At 49.5% G+C, this 20,999-nt stretch overlaps 1 protein-coding gene across 1 annotated transcript in view; it reads right to left on the bottom strand.

Moving 5' to 3' along the window:
* PELP1 (proline, glutamate and leucine rich protein 1) overlaps positions 1-20,999 on the bottom strand; it is a 33,566-nt gene that overhangs the window by 2,024 nt on the left and 10,543 nt on the right. Inside the window, 8 exon segments of the mRNA XM_030969596.1 lie at positions 750-971; positions 1,879-1,934; positions 4,296-4,422; positions 5,866-6,016; positions 7,871-7,984; positions 9,306-9,416; positions 16,873-16,999; positions 19,635-19,785. Coding sequence (XP_030825456.1) covers positions 750-971; positions 1,879-1,934; positions 4,296-4,422; positions 5,866-6,016; positions 7,871-7,984; positions 9,306-9,416; positions 16,873-16,999; positions 19,635-19,785 — 1,059 coding nt within the window.

Consider the following 20,999-nt stretch of genomic DNA (forward strand, 5'->3'; position numbering starts at 1 on the left):
GAGGAGTCAGAGAAATGGGGGTGGGGTCAGGGAAATGGGGGAGGGGTCAGAGATGGGGAGGGGTCAAAGAAATGGGGGAGGGGCAGGGAGTGGAGGAGGGGTCAGAAATGGGGGAGGGGTCAGGGAAATGGGGGAGGGGCCAGAAATTGGGAGGGGTCAGAGAATGGGGGAGGGGTCAGGGAAATGGGGGAGGGGTCACAAGGAATGGGGGAGGGGAGAGATGGGATGGAAATGGGGGAGGGGTCAGGGAAATGGGGGAGGGATCAATGGGGAGGGGATGGGCGGGATGGGGAGGGGAGAAATTGGGGGAGGGGAGAGAGAAATTTTAGTGAGGATTTTTGGGATAATTTGGGATTTTTTTGGGGATAACTTTGGGACATTTTTCGGGGATTTCGGGGCTCTCACCTGCACGTCGGGGTCCCTCTGGCCCTGGCCGAACGCCCGCAGCGCGCAGTGCAGGGGGAGATTTTGGGGGGGATTTTGGGGGGATTTTTGGGGCTATTTCAGGGATATTTTGGGGATAATTTGGGATATTTTGGGGCTATCTTTCAGGGATTTTTGGGGATATTTTTCGGGTGTTTTCAGGATGATTTCGGGGCTCTCACCTGCACGTCGGGGTCCCTCTGGCCCTGCCCGTAGGCGCTCAGGACGCAGCGCAGGGGGGGATTTTTGGGGCTATTTCAGGGATATTTTAGGGATAATTTGAGGATATTTTTCGGGTATTTTGGAGATGATTTCGGGGCTCTCACCTGCACGTCGGGGTCCCTCTGGCCCTGGCCGAACGCCCGCAGCGCGCACTGCAGCGGCGGCGCGGCGCCGGGCGGGGCCCCCAGCAGCAGCGCCTGCAGGACACCGTAGAGCCCCCCCCGGCAGCGGGCGCTCCCGTACGGCGACCCCGAGGGGCCAAAAAGCTCCGGGGGGCAAAGCTGGGGCAGGCGCAGGGCCAGCGGCACCACCAGCTCCTGCAGGCGCTGCAGGGCGGGAATTAATGAGATTAATTAATCGAACATCGGCGGGAAATGTTAATAAAATCGGGGTGAAACACCAAAAAAATTGGGGTGAGAAAATATCGCGGTGAAATAGCGAAAACTGGGGGATGCGTGAAAAATTGGGGAAAAAGCGTGAAAATTGGGGGGAAACGCGTGAAAATTGAGGGGGAAATATAAAAAAAAAATTGGGGGGGAAACGCATGGAATTTGGGAGGAAATATCAAAAACTGGGGGGGAATATCCAAAATTGGGGTGGGAAATTGAAATATTGGGGGGAAATGCACAAAATTGAGGTGAGAAATGGAAATATTGGGGTGAGAAAGTGAAAACTGGGTGAGAAATGAAATCCTCCCAAATTCCCCCGAAATCCCCGCAAATCCCCCAAAAAATGCACCGAATTCCTTCCAAATCCCCCAAAATCCCCCCAGACTCCCCAAATCCCCCAAATCCATCAAAATCCCCCTGAAATCCCCCAAATTCCTCTCAAATTCCTCCCAAAATCCACCAAATTCCCCGAATTCCTCCCAAAATCGACCAAATTCCCTGAATTCCTCCCAAAGCCCCCAAATCCCCCCAAAATCTCCAAAAAGCTGCCTGAAATCCTCCAAAACCCCCTCAAATCCCCTAAAAATCCCCCAAATTGCCCCCAAATCCCATCCAAGTCCCCCAAAATTTCCCAACATCCCCCAAAATCCACCAAATTCTTCCCCAAAATCCTCCAAATCCCCCCTGCAAAATCTCCAAAAGTCTGCCCCCAAAATCCCTCCAAAAATCCCCAGATTCCTCCCAAAACCCCCCAAAATCCCCCCCAGACTCCCTAAATCCCCCCAAAATCCCCCAAATCCCCCCAAAATCCCCCAAATCCCCCCCAAATTTCCCCCGCTCTCACCCTGTGCGTCTCCTCCTTGATCAGGGGTCCCCCCGTGAGGAGGATCCTGCGCAGGGCTGGGGGGGAACCCCAAAATTTGGGGGAGGGGAATCAATTTTGGGGACCCCTCCCCCAATTCCTGACCCCGCCCAGGGGGAATTTTGGGGGGGCCTGGGGGCAATTTGGGGGTCCCAGGGGGAATTTGGGGGTTTTGGGGGCAATTTGGGGGTCCCAGGGGGAATTTGGGGGGATCCCTGGTGATTTTAGGGTGATTTTTAGCTGATTTTGGGGGTGATTTTTTGGCTGATTTTGGGGGCATTTCTGGCTGATTTTGGGGCTGATTTCCAGCTGATTTTGGGGTGATTTTCGTCCGATTTGGGGTCTGATTTCTGGCTGATTTTGGGGGTCATTTCTGGCTAATTTTGGGGTGATTTTTTGGCTGATTTTGGGGGTGGTTTTTGGCGGATTTTGGGGGTGATTTTTGGCTGATTTTAGGGTGATTTTTTGGCTGATTTTGGGGGTCATTTCTGACTGATTTTGGTGTGATTACCGGCTGATTTTGGGGGTGATTTCTGGCTAATTTTGGTGTGATTACCGGCTGATTTTGGGGTGATTTCTGGCTGATTTTTGGCTGATTTTGGGGTGATTTCTGGCTGATTTTGGGGTGATTACCGGCTGATTTTGGGGGTGATTTCTGGCTAATTTTGGGGTGATTACCGGCTGATTTTGGGGTGATTTCTGGCTGATTTTTGGCTGATTTTGGGGTGATTTCCGGCTGATTTTGGGGTGATTTCTGGCTGATTTTGGGGTCATTTCTGGCTGATTTTGGGGTGATTTCTGGCTGATTTTGGGGTGATTACCGGCTGATTTTGGGGTGATTTCTGGCTGATTTTGGGCTGATTACCGGCTGATTTTGGGGTGATTTCTGGCTGATTTCTGGCTGATTTTGGGGTGATTACCGGCTGATTTTGGGGGTGATTTCTGGCTAATTTTGGTGTGATTACGGCTGATTTTGGGGTGATTTCTGGCTGATTTTTGGCTGATTTTGGGGTGATTTCTGGCTGATTTTGGGGTGATTACCGGCTGATTTTGGGGTGATTTCTGGCTGATTTTTGGCTGATTTTGGGGTGATTTCTGGCTAATTTTGGTGTGATTACCGGCTGATTTTGGGGTGATTTCTGGCTGATTTTTGGCTGATTTTGGGGTGATTTCTGGCTGATTTTGGGGTGATTTCTGGCTGATTTTGGGGGTGATTTCTGGCTAATTTTGGTGTGATTGGGGCTGATTTTGGGGTGATTTCTGGCTGATTTGGGCTGATTTTGGGGTGATTTCTGGCTGATTTTGGGGTGATTACCGGTGATTTGGGGTCATTTCGGGCTAATTTTGGGGTGATTACCGGCTGATTTTGGGGCGATTTCTGGCTGATTTCTGGCTGATTTTGGGGTGATTACCGGCTGATTTTGGGGTGATTTCTGGCTGATTTTGGGGTGATTACCGGCTGATTTTGGGGGTCATTTCTGGCTAATTTTGGGGTGATTACCGGCTGATTTTGGGGCGATTTCTGGCTGATTTTTGGCTGATTTTGGGGCTGATTACGGCTGATTTTGGGGTGATTTTGGCTGATTTCTGGCTGATTTTGGGGTGATTACCGGCTGATTTTGGGGTGATTTCTGGCTGATTTTGGGGTGATTACCGGCTGATTTTGGGCGTGATTTCTGGCTGATTTTGGGCTGATTTTGGGGTGATTTCTGGCTGATTTTGGGGTGATTACCGGCTGATTTTGGGGGTCATTTCTGGCTAATTTTGGGGTGATTACCGGCTGATTTTGGGGCGATTTCTGGCTGATTTTTGGCTGATTTTGGGGCTGATTACCGGCTGATTTTGGGGTGATTTCTGGCTGATTTCTGGCTGATTTTGGGGTGATTACCGGCTGATTTTGGGGTGATTTCTGGCTGATTTTGGGGTGATTACCGGCTGATTTTGGGGCGATTTCTGGCTGATTTTTGGCTGATTTTGGGGCTGATTTCTGGCTGATTTTGGGGTGATTACCGACTGATTTCGGGGGTCATTTCTGGCTAATTTTGGGGTGATTACCGGCTGATTTTGGCGTGATTTCTGGCTGATTTTGGGGCTGATTTCTGGCTGATTTTGGGGTGATTACCGACTGATTTCGGGGGTGATTTCTGGCTAATTTTGGGGTGATTACCGGCTGATTTTGGCGTGATTTCTGGCTGATTTTTGGCTGATTTTGGGGGTCATTTCTGGCTGATTTTGGGGTGATTACCGGCTGATTTTGGGGTGATTTCTGGCTGATTTTGGGGTGATTACCGGCTGATTTTGGCGTGATTTCTGGCTGATTTTTGGCTGATTTTGGGGCTGATTTCTGGCTGATTTTTGGGGGAATTTTGGGCTGATTTCCGGCCGATTCGGGGCTTTACCTGCCAGGGCGGCGGCGCAGGTGTCGCTGTTGGCCGCGGGTTCCCCTTTGCGGTGCAGGGGGGGCCCCTCCAGCCCCTCCCCCAATTTGGGCCTTTTGGGGGCGCTGGGTTTGGGCTCCACCCGCAGCTGCCAAAACATTGGGGGGGTCAGGGGGGGGTTTGGGGAGAATTTGGGGGGTTTGGGGGAGATTTTTGGAGTTTGGGGGCGATTTGAGGGGAAATTTGGGGGTTCAAGAGGAGATTTTGGAGGGAATTTGGGGATGAACGGGGGAAAATTTGGGGCTCCAGGAAATATTTCAGGACGCAGGGAGCACTTTGGGGCAAAAAAAGCTCAGTTTTGGGGTGAAAAAGCTCAGCTTTGGGGTGATAAGGGGCAGTTTTGGGGTGGAAAGGGCAAGTTTGGGGTGGAAAAAGAAGGTTTTGGGGTGAAAAAGGGAGATTTTAGGCGAAAAAGGGACGGTTTTGGGGTGAAAAAGGGAGTTTTTGGCTGAAAAAGAGCAATTTTTAGGTGAAAAAGGCACTTTTGGGGTAATAAAGGGCAGTTTTGGGGTGCAAAAATGAGGTTTTGGGGTGAAAAAGGGAGATTTTAGGTGAAAAAGGGCAGGTTTGGGGTGAAAAAGTGAAGTTTTGGGGTGCAGAAGGGCAGTTCGGGGTGATTTAGGGCAGTTTGGGGTGATTTAGGGCAGTTTTGGGGTGATTTAGGGCGGTTTTGGGGTGATTTAGGGCGGTTTGGGGTGATTTAGCGCAGTTTTGGGGTGCAGAAGGGCAGTTTTGGGGTGATTTAGGGCAGTTTTGGGGTGATTCAGGGCGGTTTGGGGTGATTTAGGGCGGTTTTGGGGTGATTTAGGGCAGTTTTGGGGTGATTTAGGGCAGTTTTGGGGTGATTTAGCGCAGTTTTGGGGTGATTTAGGGCGGTTTTGGGGTGATTCAGGGCGGTTTGGGGTGATTTAGGGCGGTTTTGGGGTGATTTAGGGCAGTTTTGGGGTGATTTAGGGCAGTTTTGGGGTGCAGAAGGGCAGTTTTGGGGTGATTTAGGGCGGTTTTGGGGTGATTTAGGGTGGTTTGGGGTGATTTAGGGCGGTTTTGGGGTGCAGAAGGGCAGTTTTGGGGTGATTTAGGGCAGTTTTGGGTTGATTTAGCGCAGTTTTGGGGTGCAGAAGGGCAGTTTTGGGGTGATTTAGGGCAGTTTTGGGGTGATTTAGCGCAGTTTTGGGGTGCAGAAGGGCAGTTTTGGGGTGATTTAGGGCGGTTTTGGGGTGATTTAGGGCAGTTTTGGGGTGATTTAAGGCAGTTTGGGGTGATTTAGGGCAGTTTTGGGGTGATTTAGGGCAGTTTGGGGTGATTTAGGGCAGTTTTGGGGTGATTTAGGGCGGTTTTGGGGTGATTTAGGGCAGTTTGGGGTGATTTAGGGCGGTTTTGGGGTGATTTAGGGCAGTTTTGGGGTGATTTAGGGCGGTTTGGGGTGATTTAGCGCACTTTTGGGGTGCAGAAGGGCAGTTTTGGGGTGATTTAGGGCGGTTTTGGGGTGATTTAGGGCAGTTTGGGGTGATTCAGGGCGGTTTGGTCTCACCTTGGCCCCGTCGCTGGGCGGGCTGATGTCGCTGACCAGGTGAGCCAGCAGAGCCTCGCTGGGGGTCCCGGGGCTCTGCAGGACCCCCGAGGCCGGCCCGGCCACCTGCACCCAGAGCTCCAGCACCTGGTACAGGCGGCTCCGCACTGCCCTGGGGGGGCCAAAAACGGGATCAGGGACCCCAAAAACCCCCCAAAACCACCCCAAAACCCCCAAAATCACCCCAAAAACCCCCCCAAAAACCCCAACCCCCCAAAAACCCCCCCTGCACCCAGAGCTCCAGCACCTGGTACAGGCGGCTCCGAACCGCCCTGGGGACCCCAAAATTCAACTCAGGGACCCCAAAACTCCCCCAAAAAACCCAAAAAATCACCCCAAAAATCCCCTTCTGGGGATTCCTGGGTGTTTTTTCCCATTTTTCCCATTTCCCAGGCGGTTTTTCCCGTTTTTTGGGTTTTTTTCCCCATTTCCCGGCTGTTTTTTCCTATTTCTGGGTGTTTTCCTCCCATTTCCTGGGCATTTTCCCATTTTTTGGGTTCTTTCCCCATTTCCTGGGTGGTTTTTCCCATTTTTCTGGTTCTTTCCCCATTTCCCAGCTGTTTATTCTCATTTTTGGGGTTTTTTCCCCCATTTCCCGGCTATTTTTTCCCCATTTTTTGGGTTCTTTCCCCATTTCCGGGAGTTTTTTCCCATTTCTGGGCGTTTTTTCCCCATTTCCCAGGTGTTTATTCTCATTTTTGGTTTTTTTCCCCATTTCCCGGCTGTTTTTTCCCATTTTTGGGGTTTCTTTCCCCATTTCCCGGCTGTTTTTTCCCATTTTTTGGTTTTTTTCCCCATTTCCCAGGTGTTTTTTCCCCATTTCTTGGTTTTTTTCCCCATTTCCCGGCTGTTTTTTCCCATTTTTGGGGTTTCTTTCCCCATTTCCCGGCTGTTTTTTCCCATTTTTTGGTTTTTTCCCCCATTTCCGGCTGTTTTTTCCCCATTTTTGGTTTTTTTCCCCATTTCCCAGGTGTTTTTTCTCATTTTTGGGGTTTCTTTCCCCATTTCCCGGCTATTTTTTCCCCATTTTTTGGTTTTTTTCCCCATTTCCCGGCTGTTTTTTCCCATTTCTGGGCGTTTCTCCCCCATTTCCTGGGCGGTTTTCCCCATTTTTTGGGTTCTTTCCCCATTTCTCAGGTGTTTTTTCCCATTTTTTGGGTTCTTTCCCCATTTCCCGGCTGTTTTTTCCCATTTTTTGGTTTTTTTCCCCATTTCCCAGGTGTTTTTTCCCCATTTTTTGTTTTTTTCCCCATTTCCCGGCTGTTTTTTCCCATTTCTGGGCGTTTCTCCCCCATTTCCTGGGCGGTTTTTCCCATTTTTTGGGTTCTTTCCCCATTTCCTGGGTGGTTTTTCCCATTTTTTGGGTTCTTTCCCCATTTCCCAGCTGTTTATTCTCATTTTTGGGGTTTTTTCCCCCATTTCCCGGCTATTTTTTCCCCATTTTTTGGGTTCTTTCCCCATTTCCGGCTGTTTTTTCCCCATTTTTTGGTTTTTTCCCCATTTCCCAGGTGTTTTTTCTCATTTTTTGGGTTCTTTTCCCCATTTCCCGGCTGTTTTTTCCCCATTTTTTGGTTTTTTCCCCATTTCCCAGCTGTTTTTTCTCATTTTTTGGGTTCTTTCCCCATTTCCCGGCTGTTTTTTCCCCATTTTTGGGTTTTTTTCCCCATTTCCCGGCTGTTTTTTCCCATTTTTTGGTTTTTTTCCCCATTTCCCGGCTGTTTTTTCCCCATTTTTTGGTTTTTTTCCCCATTTCCCGGCTGTTTTTCCCCATTTTTTTGGTTTTTTTCCCATTTCCCGGCTGTTTTTCCCCATTTTTTGGTTTTTTTCCCCATTTCCCAGGTGTTTTTTCCCCATTTTTTGGTTTTTTTCCCCATTTCCCGGCTGTTTTTTCCCCATTTTTTGGTCTTTTTCCCCATTTCCCGGCTGTTTTTTCCCATTTCTGGGCGTTTTTCCCCCATTTCCGTACCCGAAGGGTCTCTCCTGGCCCGGGGGGGGGTTCCGGGGGCCGCTCCAGGAGCTCAGAACCTGCGGGAAGAGGCGGCCGAGGAGGGACCCCCAGCGCACCAGGCGGGCCCCGCACCTGCAGTTCCCCAAATTCTGTCAGAATTCCCAAAAAAATCCCCCCAGAATTGCCCAAAATCCTAAAAATCCCCCCAAAAATCCACCTGGAATTGCCCAAAATCCCCCAAAAATCCCCCCAAGGAGGGACCCCCAGCGCACCAGGCGGGCCCCGCACCTGCAGTTCCCCAAATTCCGTCAGAATTCCCAAAAAAATTCCCCCAGAATTGCCCAAAATCCTAAAATCCCCCAAAAATCCCCCGCCCAAAATCCCAAAAATCCCCCCAAAAATCCACCCGGAATTGCCCAAAATCCCCCAAAAATCCCCCCCAGGAGGGACCCCCAGCGCACCAGGCGGGCCCCGCACCTGCAATTCCCCAAATTCCCCAAATTCCGTCAGAATTCCCAAAAAAACCCACCCGGAATTGCCCCAAATCCCCCAAAATCCACCCGGAATTGCCCCAAATCCATCCAGATCCCAAAAATTCCCCCCAGAAATGCCCAAAATTCACCTGGAGCCCTCTGAGCATGCCCAGTTCAGTTCCTCCCCAGTCCCTCCCAGTATAACCCAGTTTATCCCAGTATAACCCAGTATAACCAGTCTCTGTCCCAGTCTATCCCAGTATAACCCAGTTTATCCCAGTATATTGCAGTCTATCCCAGTATAACCCAGTACCCCCAGTCTCTCCCAGTCCCTCCCAGTATTCCCAGTTTGTCTCCCAGTCCCCCCCAGTCTATCCCAGTATAACCAGTTCTTGTCCCAGTCCCTCCCCGTATTCCCACTTTGTCTCCCAGTTTGTTTCACAGTCCCTCCCAGTCCATCCCAGTATAACCAGTCCCTCCCAGTCCCTCCCAGTCCATCCCAGTCCCTCCCAGTCCATCCCAGTCCATCCCAGTCCCTCCCAGTTCAATCCCAGTCCCTCCCAGTCCATCCCAGTTCATCCCAGTTCAATCCCAGTCCCCCCAGTCCCTCCCAGTCCCTCCCAGTCCATCCCAGTCCATCCCAGTTCAATCCCAGTCCCTCCCAGTCCCTCCCAGTCCATCCCAGTTCCATCCCAGTCCCTCCCAGTCCATCCCAGTTCCATCCCAGTTCCATCCCAGTCCCTCCCAGTCCCTCCCAGTTCCATCCCAGTCCCTCCCAGTCCATCCCAGTCCCTCCCAGTCCATCCCAGTCCCTCCCAGTTCCATCCCAGTCCCTCCCAGTCCATCCCAGTCCATCCCAGTCCATCCCAGTTCCATCCCAGTCCATCCCAGTCCCTCCCAGTCCATCCCAGTCCCTCCCAGTCCATCCCAGTCCATCCCAGTCCATCCCAGTCCATCCCAGTCCCTCCCAGTTTGCTCACGCCAGCAGCAGCGCCCCCAGCACGTCGAGCGCGTCCAGGTGCACCTGGGGCAGCAGCAGCCCCCGCAGGGGCCCCTCCCCAAACCAGCTCTGCAGAACCAGTATGGACCAGTATAAACCAGTACGGACCAGTATGGACCAGTACAAACCAGTACAGACCAGTATGGACCAGTATAACCCAGTACAGACCATAATAAACTGGTTTAAATTGGAATAAACCGGTTTAAACCATGAGAAATAAACACGAGGGAAACCAGTAAAGACCAGTTCAGACCAGTAAAGACCAGTTCAGACCCGTATAAACCATAACAAATTCATTTAAGTTGAAACAAACTGGTTCAAATTGCAATAAACCGGTTTAAACTGGGACAAACCAGTGTAAATTGAGATAAATTAAAACAAGACAAACCAGTAAGGACCAGCTCAGACCAGTAAGGACCAGCTCAGACCAGTAAGGACCAGTTCAGACCAGTATAAACCATAATAAATTCATTTAAGTTGAAACAAACTGCTTTACGTTGAAATGAACCGATTGAAATGGGAACAAACCGGTTTAAATTGGAACAAACCGGTTTAAACGATGATAAATAAGGGAAACCCGTAAGAACCAGTTCAGACCAGTAAGGACCAGTTCAGACCAGTATAAACCATAATAAATTCATTTAAGTTGAAATAAACCGGTTTAGGTTGAAATAAACCAATTGAAATTGGAACAAACTGGTTTAAATTGGAACAAACCGGTTTAAACCATGAGAAACAAACACAAGCGAAACCAGTACGGACCAGTTCAGACCAGTAAGGTATTTCTGGTTGATTTTTGGGGTGATTTTGGGGTAATTTTTGAGGTGATTTTAGGACGATTTTGGGGTTTTCCTTGGGCTGATTTTGGGGCAATTTTCAGGTAATTTTGGGGTTTTTTGGGGATGATTTTGGGGTTTTTTGGGGGATGATTTTGGGGTTTTTGGGGTGATTTTGGGTGTTTTTGGGGTGGGATTTTTGGTTTTTTTGGGGGGTTTTGGGGTTTTTGGGGATTTTTGGGGGTTTTTTTGGGGATGATTTTGGGGTTTTTGGGGATGATTTTGGGTTTTGGGGATGATTTGGGGTTTTGGGGATGATTTTGGGGTTTTGGGGATTTTTGGGGTTTTGGGGGATGATTTTGGGTGGTTTTTGGGGATGATTTTTGGGATATTTTGGGGTTGGGGATGATTTTGGGGTTTTTGGGGATGATTTTGGGGTTTTTTGGGGATGATTTTGGGGTTTTTGGGGATGATTTTGGGGTTTTTGGGGATGATTTTGGGTTTTTGGGGATGATTTTGGGGTTTTTTGGGGATGATTTTGGGGTTTTTGGGGATGATTTTGGGTGTTTTTGGGGATGATTTTGGGGGTTTTTGGGGATGATTTTGGGATGATTTTGGGGTTTTTGGGATGATTTTGGGGTTTTTGGGGATGATTTTGGGTTTTGGGGGATGATTTTGGGGTTTTTGGGGATGATTTTGGGGTTTTTCGGGGATGATTTTGGGGTTTTTGGGGATGATTTTGGGGTTTTTGGGGATGATTTTGGGGTTTTTGGGGATGATTTTGGGGTTTTTTGGGGGATGATTTTGGGGGGTTTTTGGGGGGATGATTTTGGGGGTTTTTTGGGGATGATTTTGGGGGGTTTTTGGGGATGATTTTGGGTTTTTGGGATGATTTTGGGGTTTTTGGGGATGATTTTGGGGTTTTTTTGGGGATGATTTTGGGTTTTTGGGGATGATTTTGGGGTTTTTGGGGATGATTTTGGGGTTTTTGGGGATGATTTTGGGGTTTTGGGGATGATTTTGGGGTTTTTGGGGATGATTTTGGGGTTTTTGGGATGATTTGGTTTTTGGGGATGATTTTGGGGTTTTTGGGGATGATTTTGGGGTTTTTTGGGGATGATTTTGGGGTTTTTGGGGATGATTTTGGGTTTTTGGGGATGATTTTGGGGTTTTTTGGGGATGATTTTGGGGTTTTTGGGGATGATTTTGGGGTTTTTGGGGATGATTTTGGGGTTTTGGGGATGATTTTGGGGTTTTTTGGGATGATTTTGGGGTTTTTGGGGATGATTTTGGGGTTTTGGGGATGATTTTGGGGTTTTTGGGGATGATTTTGGGGTTTTTGGGGGGATTTTGGGGTTTTGGGATGATTTTGGGGTTTTTGGGGATGATTTTGGGGTTTTTGGGGATGATTTTGGGGGTTTTTTGGGGATGATTTTGGGGTTTTTGGGGATGATTTTGGGGTTTTTGGGATGATTTTGGGGTTTTTGGGGATGATTTTGGGGTTTTTGGGGATGATTTTGGGGTTTTTGGGGATGATTTTGGGGTTTTTGGGGATGATTTTGGGGGTTTTGGGGATGATTTTGGGGTTTTTTGGGGATGATTTTGGGGTTTTGGGGATGATTTTGGGGTTTTTGGGATGGGTTTTGGGGATGATTTTGGGGTTTTTGGGGATGATTTTGGGGTTTTTGGGGGTGATTTGGGGGGTTTTGGGGATGATTTTGGGGTTTTTGGGGATGATTTTGGGGTTTTTGGGGATGATTTTGGGGTTTTTTGGGGATGATTTTGGGGTTTTTGGGATTTTTGGGGTTTTTGGGGATGATTTTTGGGGTTTTTGGGGATGATTTTGGGGTTTTTGGGGGTGATTTTGGGGTTTTGGGGATGATTTTGGGGTTTTTGGGTGGGGTTTTTGGGATATTTTGGGTTTTTGGGGATGATTTTGGGGTTTTTGGGGATGATTTTGGGGTTTTGGGGATGATTTTGGGGGGTTTTGGGGATTTTGGGTGTTGGGGATATTTGGGGTTTGGGGATTTTGGGGGTTTTGGGGATGATTTTGGGGTTTTTTGGGGATGATTTTGGGGTTTTTGGGGATGATTTTGGGGTTTTTGGGGATGATTTTGGGGTTTTTTGGGGAGATTTTGGGGTTTTTTTGGGGATGATTTTGGGGTTTTTGGGGATGATTTTGGGGTTTTTGGGGATGATTTTGGGGTTTTTGGGGATGATTTTGGGGTTTTTTGGGGATGATTTTGGGGTTTTTTTGGGGATGATTTTGGGGTTTTTGGGGATGATTTTGGGGGTTTTTGGGGATGATTTTGGGGTTTTTGGGGATGATTTTGGGGTTTTTGGGGATGATTTTTTGGGGTTTTTTGGGGATGATTTTGGGGTTTTTGGGGATGATTTTGGGGTTTTTGGGGATGATTTTGGGGTTTTTGGGGATGATTTTGGGGTTTTGGGGATATTTTGGGGTTTTTGGGGATGATTTTGGGGTTTTTGGGGATGATTTTGGGGTTTTTGGGGATGATTTTGGGGTTTTTGGGGATGATTTTGGGGTTTTTTGGGGATGATTTTGGGGGTTTTGGGGATATTTTGGGGTTTTTTGGGGATATTTTGGGGTTTTATTTTTGGTTTGGGGTTTTTGGGGATGATTTTGGGTTGGGGATGATTTTGGGGTTTTGGGATGATTTTGGGTTTTTTGGGGATGATTTTGGGGTTTTTTGGGGATGATTTTGTGTTTTTTGGGGATTTTTGGGGTTTTTGGGGGATTTTTGGGGTTTTTGGGGATGATTTTGGGTTTTGGGGATGTTTTGGGGGTTTTGGGGATGATTTTGGGGGTTTTGGGTTTTGGGGATGATTTTGGGGTTTTTGGGGATGATTTTGGGGTTTTGGGGATGATTTTTGTTTTGGGGATGATTTTGGGGTTTTTGGGGATGATTTTGGGTTTTTGGGGATGATTTTGGGGTTTTTTGGGATGATTTTGGGGTTTTGGGGATGATTTTGGGGTTTTTGGGATATTTTGGGGTTTTTGGGGATGATTTTGGGGTTTTGGGGATGATTTTGGGGTTTTTTGGGGATGATTTTGGGGTTTTTGGGGATGATTTTGGGGTTTTGGGGATGATTTTGGGGTTTTTGGGGATGATTTTGGGGTTTTTGGGGATGATTTTGGGGTTTTTGGGGATATTTTGGGTTTTGGGGATGATTTTGGGGTTTTTGGGGATGATTTTGGGGTTTTGGGGATATTTTGGGGTTTTTGGGGATTTTTGGTTTTTGGGGGATGATTGGGGTTTTTGGGATGATTTTGGGGTTTTGGGGGATGATTTTGGGGTTTTTGGGGATGATTTTGGGGTTTTTGGGGATGATTTTGGGGTTTTTGGGGATGATTTTGGGGTTTTGGGGATATTTTGGGGGGATATTTTGGTTTTGGGGATATTTTGGGGGTTTTTGGGGATGATTTTGGGGTTTTGGGGATGATTTTGGGGTTTTTGGGGATGATTTTGGGGGTTTTTGGGGATGATTTTGGGGTTTTTTGGGGATGATTTTGGGGTTTTGGGGATGATTTTGGGGTTTTTGGGGGTATTTTGGGTTTTTGGGGATGATTTTGGGGTTTTTTGGGGATGATTTTGGGGTTTTTGGGGATGATTTTGGGGTTTTTGGGGATGATTTTGGGGTTTTTGGGGATGATTTTGGGGTTTTGGGGATGATTTTGGGGTTTTGGGGATGATTTTGGGGTTTTTGGGGATATTTTGGGGTTTTGGGGATGATTTTGGGGTTTTGGGGATGATTTTGGGGGTTTTTGGGGATGATTTTGGGGTTTTTGGGGATGATTTTGGGGTTTTTGGGGATGATTTTGGGGTTTTGGGGATGATTTTGGGGTTTTTGGGATGATTTGGGGTTTTTGGGGATGATTTTGGGGGTTTTTTGGGGATGATTTTGGGTTTTTGGGGATGATTTTGGGGGTTTTGGGGATGATTTTGGGGTTTTTTGGGGATGATTTTGGGTTTTTGGGGATGATTTTGGGGGTTTTGGGGATGATTTTGGGGTTTTTTGGGATGATTTTGGGGTTTTGGGGATGATTTTGGGGTTTTTTGGGGATGATTTTGGGGTTTTTCGGGGATGATTTTGGGGTTTTTTGGGGATGATTTTGGGGTTTTTGGGGATGATTTTGGGGTTTTTGGGGATGATTTTGGGTTTTTGGGGATGATTTTGGGGTTTTTGGGGATGATTTTGGGGTTTTTGGGGATGATTTTGGGGTTTTTGGGGATGATTTTGGGGTTTTTGGGGATGATTTTGGGGTTTTTGGGGATGATTTTGGGTTTTTGGGGATGATTTTGGGGTTTTGGGAGATTTGGGGATGATTTTGGGTTTTTGGGGATGATTTTGGGGTTTTGGGGATGATTTGGGGTTTTTTGGGGATATTTGGGGTTTTTGGGGATGATTTTGGGGTTTTTGGGGATGATTTTGGGGTTTTTGGGGATGATTTTGGGGTTTTTGTTTTTGGGGATGATTTTGGGGTTTTTTCGGGGATGTTTTTGGGGTTTTTGGGGATATTTGGGGTTTTGGGGATGATTTTGGGGTTTTTTGGGGATGATTTTGGGGTTTTTGGGGATGATTTTGGGGTTTTTGGGGATGATTTTGGGTTTTTTGGGGATGATTTTGGGGGTTTTTGGGGATGATTTTGGGGGGTTTTTTGGGGATGATTTTGGGGTTTTTGGGGATGATTTTGGGGTTTTGGGGATGATTTTGGGGTTTTTGGGGGATGATTTTGGGGTTTTGGGGATGATTTTGGGTTTTGGGGATATTTTGGGGTTTTGGATTTTTGGGGTTTTTGGGGATATTTTGGGTTTTGGGGGTTTTTGGGGATGTTTTGGGGTTTTGGGGATGATTTTGGGGTTTTTGGGGATGATTTTGGGTTTTGGGGGATGATTTTGGGGTTTTTTGGGGATGATTTTGGGGTTTTTTGGGGATGATTTTGGGGTTTTTGGGGATGATTTTGGGGTTTTGGGGATGATTTTGGGTGGTTTTGGGGATGATTTTGGGGTTTGGGGGATGTTTTGGGGTTTTGGGGATGATTTTGGGGTTTTGGGGATGATTTTGGGGTTTTGGGGATGATTTTGGGGTTTTTGGGGATGATTTTGGGGTTTTGGGATGATTTTGGGGTTTTTGGGGATGATTTTGGGTTTTTTGGGGATGATTTTGGGGTTTTTGGGGATGATTTTGGGGGTTGGGATGATTTTGGGGTTTTTGGGGATGATTTTGGGGTTTTTGGGGGATGATTTTGGGGTTTTGGGGATGATTTTGGGGTTTTTGGGGATGATTTTTGGGGTTTTGGGGTTTTTGGGGATGATTTTGGGGTTTTTGGGGATGATTTTGGGGTTTTTGGGGATGATTTTGGGGTTTTTGGGATGATTTTTGGGGTTTTGGGGATGATTTTGGGGTTTTTGGGGATGATTTTGGGGTTTTTGGGGATGATTTTTGGGGTTTTGGGGATGATTTTGGGGTTTTTGGGGATATTTTGGGGTTTTGGGGATATTTTGGGGTTTTTGGGGATGATTTTGGGGTTTTGGGATATTTTGGGGTTTTGGGGATGATTTTGGGTTTTTGGGGTTTTTGGGATTTTTGGGGTTTTTTGGGGATGATTTTGGGTTTTTGGGGATGATTTTGAATTTTAGTGGGATATGGGGGATGGGGATGGGATAAAGGGTTGGGATTGATTTGGGGGAGATGGTGATTGGGATGGATTGGGGGGGATTGGGATGGATTGGGGGATTGGGGGGATTGGATGACTGGAGTGGGGATTGAATTGGGATTAATGGGAGGGATTGGGATGGACTGGGATGATTTGGGATGGACTGGGATGGACTGGGAGGGATTGGGAGGGACTGGGAGGGACTGGGAGATTGGGATGGACTGGGATGGACTGGGATGGAACTGGGATGGACTGGGAGGGACTGGGAGGGACTGGGAGGGACTGGGAGGGACTGGGATTGAACTGGGATGGACTGGGATGGACTGGGAGGGACTGGGAGGGACTGGGATTGAACTGGGATGGACTGGGATGGACTGGGATGGACTGGGATGGACTGGGAGGGACTGGGATGGACTGGGATGGACTGGGAGGGACTGGGATGGAACTGGGAGGGACTGGGATGGACTGGGAGGGACTGGGAGGGACTGGGATGGACTGGGAGGGACTGGGAGGGACTGGGATTGAACTGGGATGGACTGGGATGGACTGGGATTGAACTGGGATGGACTGGGAGGGACTGGGAGGGACTGGGATGGACTGGGAGGGACTGGGAGGGACTGGGATTGAACTGGGATGGACTGGGATGGACTGGGATTGAACTGGGATGGAACTGGGATGAACTGGGATGGACTGGGATCAAACTGGGATTGAACTGGGAGGGACTGGGAGGGACTGGGAGGGACTGGGATGGACTGGGATGGACTGGGAGGGACTGGGAGGGACTGGGAGGGACTGGGAGGGACTGGGATGGACTGGAAGGGACTGGGAGGGACTGGGATGGACTGGGATTGAACTGGGATGGACTGGGAGGAATTGGGATCAAACTGGGATTGAACTGGGATGGACTGGGATGGACTGGGAATGGGACTGGGAGGGGTCTGGGGGCTCCCAGGGTGAATTTTGGGGAAGATTTTGGGGTTTTGGGGGCTCCTGGCTGCACGTGAAGTGGAATTTTGGCGTCCCCGAGTTGATTTTGACGGGGATTTTGGGCTTTTGGTGATTTTTGGGGTGAATTTCGGGGATTTTGGTACCTGAGGAGCAGCTTGAGGAGGCGGCAGAGCCCCGAAAACCTCGAGTGCAGGGTCAGGATCCCCCCAGCGTCGTCCTGGGGCGGGGGCAGCAGCAGCTCCACCCCGGGACCCTCGTACGGGAGCGGATCTGGGAGCCAAAAAACCCCAAATTCACCCCAAAATCCTCAGCTCCCTTCAACAGCCCCACAGGACCCCAAAACCTCCCCAGATGTCCCCAAAATTCACCCCAAAATCCTCAGTTCCTTTCAGCAACCCTGTAAGACCCTTAAAACACCCCAAATTCCCCCCAAATAACCCCAAAATCCCCCCAAATGAACCCAAAAATTAACCCAAAAGCCTCGTCTCCTTTTAACAACCCTAAAGAAGCCCAAATCCCCCCAAATCCCCCCCAAATGCCCCCAAATGCCCCCAAATGACCCCAATTGACCCCAAATCCCCCCCAAAATGATCCCAAATGACCCCAAATGACCTGAAATGACCCCAAATCCCCCCAAATAACCCAAATTGACCCCAAATCCCCCCAAACCCCCCCAAATGACCCCAAACCCCCCCAAATGACCCCAATTGACCCCAAAATGATCCCAAATGACCCCAAATCCCCTCCAAAGACCCCAAATCTCCCCGAAGTGACCCCAAATTCCCCCAGGAGCCCTCACCAGTCTCGCAGCCCTCGAAGAGCGCCCCCAGCAGGCCGTGCAGGGTGCCCAGGACCCCCCAAATCCCCCATAAACCACCCCAAATCCCCCATAAACCACCCCCAAATCCCCCACAAACCACCCCAAATCCCCCATAAATCACCCCAAATCCCCCATAAACCACCCCAAATTCCCACAAACCACCCCAAATTCCACATAAACCACCCCAAATTCCACATAAATCACCCCAAATTCCACATAAATCACCCCAAATCCCCCATAAACCACCCCAAATTCCACATAAACCACCCCAAATCCCCCATAAACCACCCCAAATCCCCCATAAACCACCCCAAATTCCCCATAAATCACCCCAAATGACCCCCAAATCCCCCAGGAGCCCTCACCAGTCTCACCAATCCCTCAAACACCCCAAAGCGCGCCGTGCCGCGTGGCGGACCCCCCCAAATCCCCCATAAACCACCCCAAATCCACATAAACCACCCCAAATTCCACATAAACCACCCCCAAATCCCCCATAAACCACCCCAAATCCCCCATAAACCACCCCAAATTCCACATAAATCACCCCAAATCCCCCATAAACCACCCCAAATTCCACATAAATCACCCCAAATCCCCCATAAACCACCCCAAATCCCCCATAAATCACCCCAAATGACCCCACTCTCCCCCAAATCCCCCGCCCCCTACACCAGCCCACATCCCTGGAACAGCGCCCCCAGCAGGCCGTGCAGTGTCATACATAAACCCCCCAAAGCCCCCATAAACCACCCCAAATCCCCCATAAACCACCCCAAATTCCACATAAACCACCCCAAATTCCACATAAACCACCCCAAATCCCCCATAAACCACCCCAAATTCCACATAAACCACCCCAAATTCCCCATAAACCACCCCAAATCCCATATAAATCATCCCAAATCCCCCATAAACCACCCCAAATCCCCCATAAATCACCCCAAATCCCCCACAAACCACCCCAAATCCCCCATAAATCACCCCAAATCCCCCATAAATCACCCCAAATGACCCCAAATCCCCCCAGGAGCCCTCCCAGTCTCACACCCTAAAACACCCCCAGCAGCCACGTAAACCACCCGTGGCCAGGACCCCCCAAATCCCCCATAAACCACCCCAAATCCCCCATAAACCACCCCAAATTCCACATAAACCACCCCAAATCCCCCATAAATCACCCCAAATTCCACATAAACCACCCCAAATCCCCCATAAACCACCCCAAATTCCACATAAATCACCCCAAATGACCCCAAATCCCCCAGGAGCCCTCACCAGTCTCACATCCCTCGAACAGCGCCCCCAGCAGGCCGTGCAGCGTGGCCAGGACCCCCCAAATCCCCCATAAACCACCCCAAATTCCACATAAACCACCCCAAATCCCCACATAAACCACCCCAAATTCCACATAAACCACCCCAAATCCCACATAAACCACCCCAAATTCCCATAAACCACCCCAAATCCCCCATAAACCACCCCCAAATCCCCCATAAACCACCCCAAATTCCACATAAACCACCCCAAATCCCCCATAAACCACCCCAAATTCCACATAAACCACCCCAAATCCCCCATAAACCACCCCAAATTCTACATAAACCACCCCAAATCCCCCATAAATCACCCCAAATTCCACATAAATCACCCCAAATTCCACATAAACCACCCCAAATCCCCCATAAATCACCCCAAATTCCACATAAACCACCCCAAATCCCCCATAAACCACCCCAAATTCCACATAAATCACCCCAAATCCCCCATAAACCACCCCAAATCCCCCATAAACCACCCCAAATCCCCCATAAACCACCCCAAATCCCCCATAAACCACCCCAAATTCCACATAAACCACCCCAAATCCCCCATAAACCACCCCAAATCCCCCATAAACCACCCCAAATTCCACATAAACCACCCCAAATCCCCCATAAACCACCCCAAATTCTACATAAACCACCCCAAATCCCCTATAAACCACCCCAAATCCCCCATAAACCACCCCAAATCCCCCATAAACCACCCCAAATTCCACATAAATCACCCCAAATGACCCCAAATCCCCCCAGGAGCCCTCACCAGTCTCACATCCCTCGAAGAGCGCCCCCAGCAGGCCGTGCAGCGTGGCCAGCACGCCCTGCAGCTGCTGCTGCCAGCACTCGGTGTGCCGCAGCCCCTGCGAGAAACCGCGGCCCAGCGCCGGCAGCAGCGCGTAGCACTCGCACGCCAGCTGGAAATGGGCAAAAACGGGGTCAGGGACCCCAGAAACGACCCCGAAACACCAAAATTCTGATTCAGGACCCCAAAAAACCCCCAGGAACTGCCCCAAAATTCCCCAGAACTGCCCCAGAACTGCCCCAGAACTGCCCCAGCCCGGCGGCGGCAGCAGCGCGTAGCACTCACAGGCCAGCTGGAAATGGGGAAAAATGGGGTTAAGGACCCCAAAAATGGGGCTGGGACACCAAAATTCTGATCCAGGACCCTCAAAAACCCCCCAGGAACTGCCCCAAAATCCCCAAAAACTGCCCCAGAACTGCCCCAGCCCGGCGCCGGCAGCAGCGCGTAGCACTCGCACACCAGCTGGGGATGGGGAGAAACGGGCTCAGGGACCCCAAAACCGGGGCTGGGACCCCAAAAATGGAGTCAGGGACCCCAAAAATGGGGCTGGGACCCCAAAATTCTGATCCAGGACCCCAAAAAACCCCCAGGAACTGCCCCAAAATCCCCCAAAAGTGCCCCAGAACTGCCCCAGAAACATTGTCCCAGCGCACAGCACTCACATGCCAGCTGGAAATGGGGAAAACAGGGTTAGGGATCCCAAAAATGGGGGTCGGACCCCAAAATTCTGATTCAGGACCCCAAAAAACCCCTAGAAAGTGCCCAGGAAACGCCCAGAATGCCCAAAACCTGCCCCAAAATCCCCCAAAACTTCCCCAGAAACCTCAGCCCAGCGCGTAGCACTCACAGGCCAGCTGGAAATGGGGAAAAATGGGTTAGGGACCCCCAAAAATGGGGCTGGGACCCCAAAATTCTGATCCAGGACCCCAAAAAAACCCCAGAAACCGCCTCAGAACTCCCAAAAATTCCCCAAAACTGCCCCAGAACGCCCAGCCCCATGGGGAGCACTCGCAGGTCAGCTTGGAATGGGGAGAAAAGGGGCCAGGAACCCCAAAACCGGGGCCAGGGACCCCAAAAATGGGGCTGGGACCCCAAAATTCTGATTCAGGGCCCCAAAAAACCCCGAGGAAGTGCCCAGGAAACGCCCAAAAATTCCCCAAAACTGCCCCAGAACTCCCAAAATTTCCCCCAAACTCAGAACGCCCAACCCAACGCGCTGCACTCACAGGGCAGCTGAAAACGGGGAAAAACGGGGTCAGGAACCCCAAAAATGGGGTCAGGGACCCCAAAAATGGGGCTGGGACCCCAAAATTCTGATCCAGGATC

The sequence above is a fragment of the Camarhynchus parvulus genome, unplaced genomic scaffold, assembly GCF_901933205.1.
Source record: "Camarhynchus parvulus unplaced genomic scaffold, STF_HiC, whole genome shotgun sequence".
Classification (NCBI taxonomy): Eukaryota; Metazoa; Chordata; class Aves; order Passeriformes; family Thraupidae; genus Camarhynchus; species Camarhynchus parvulus.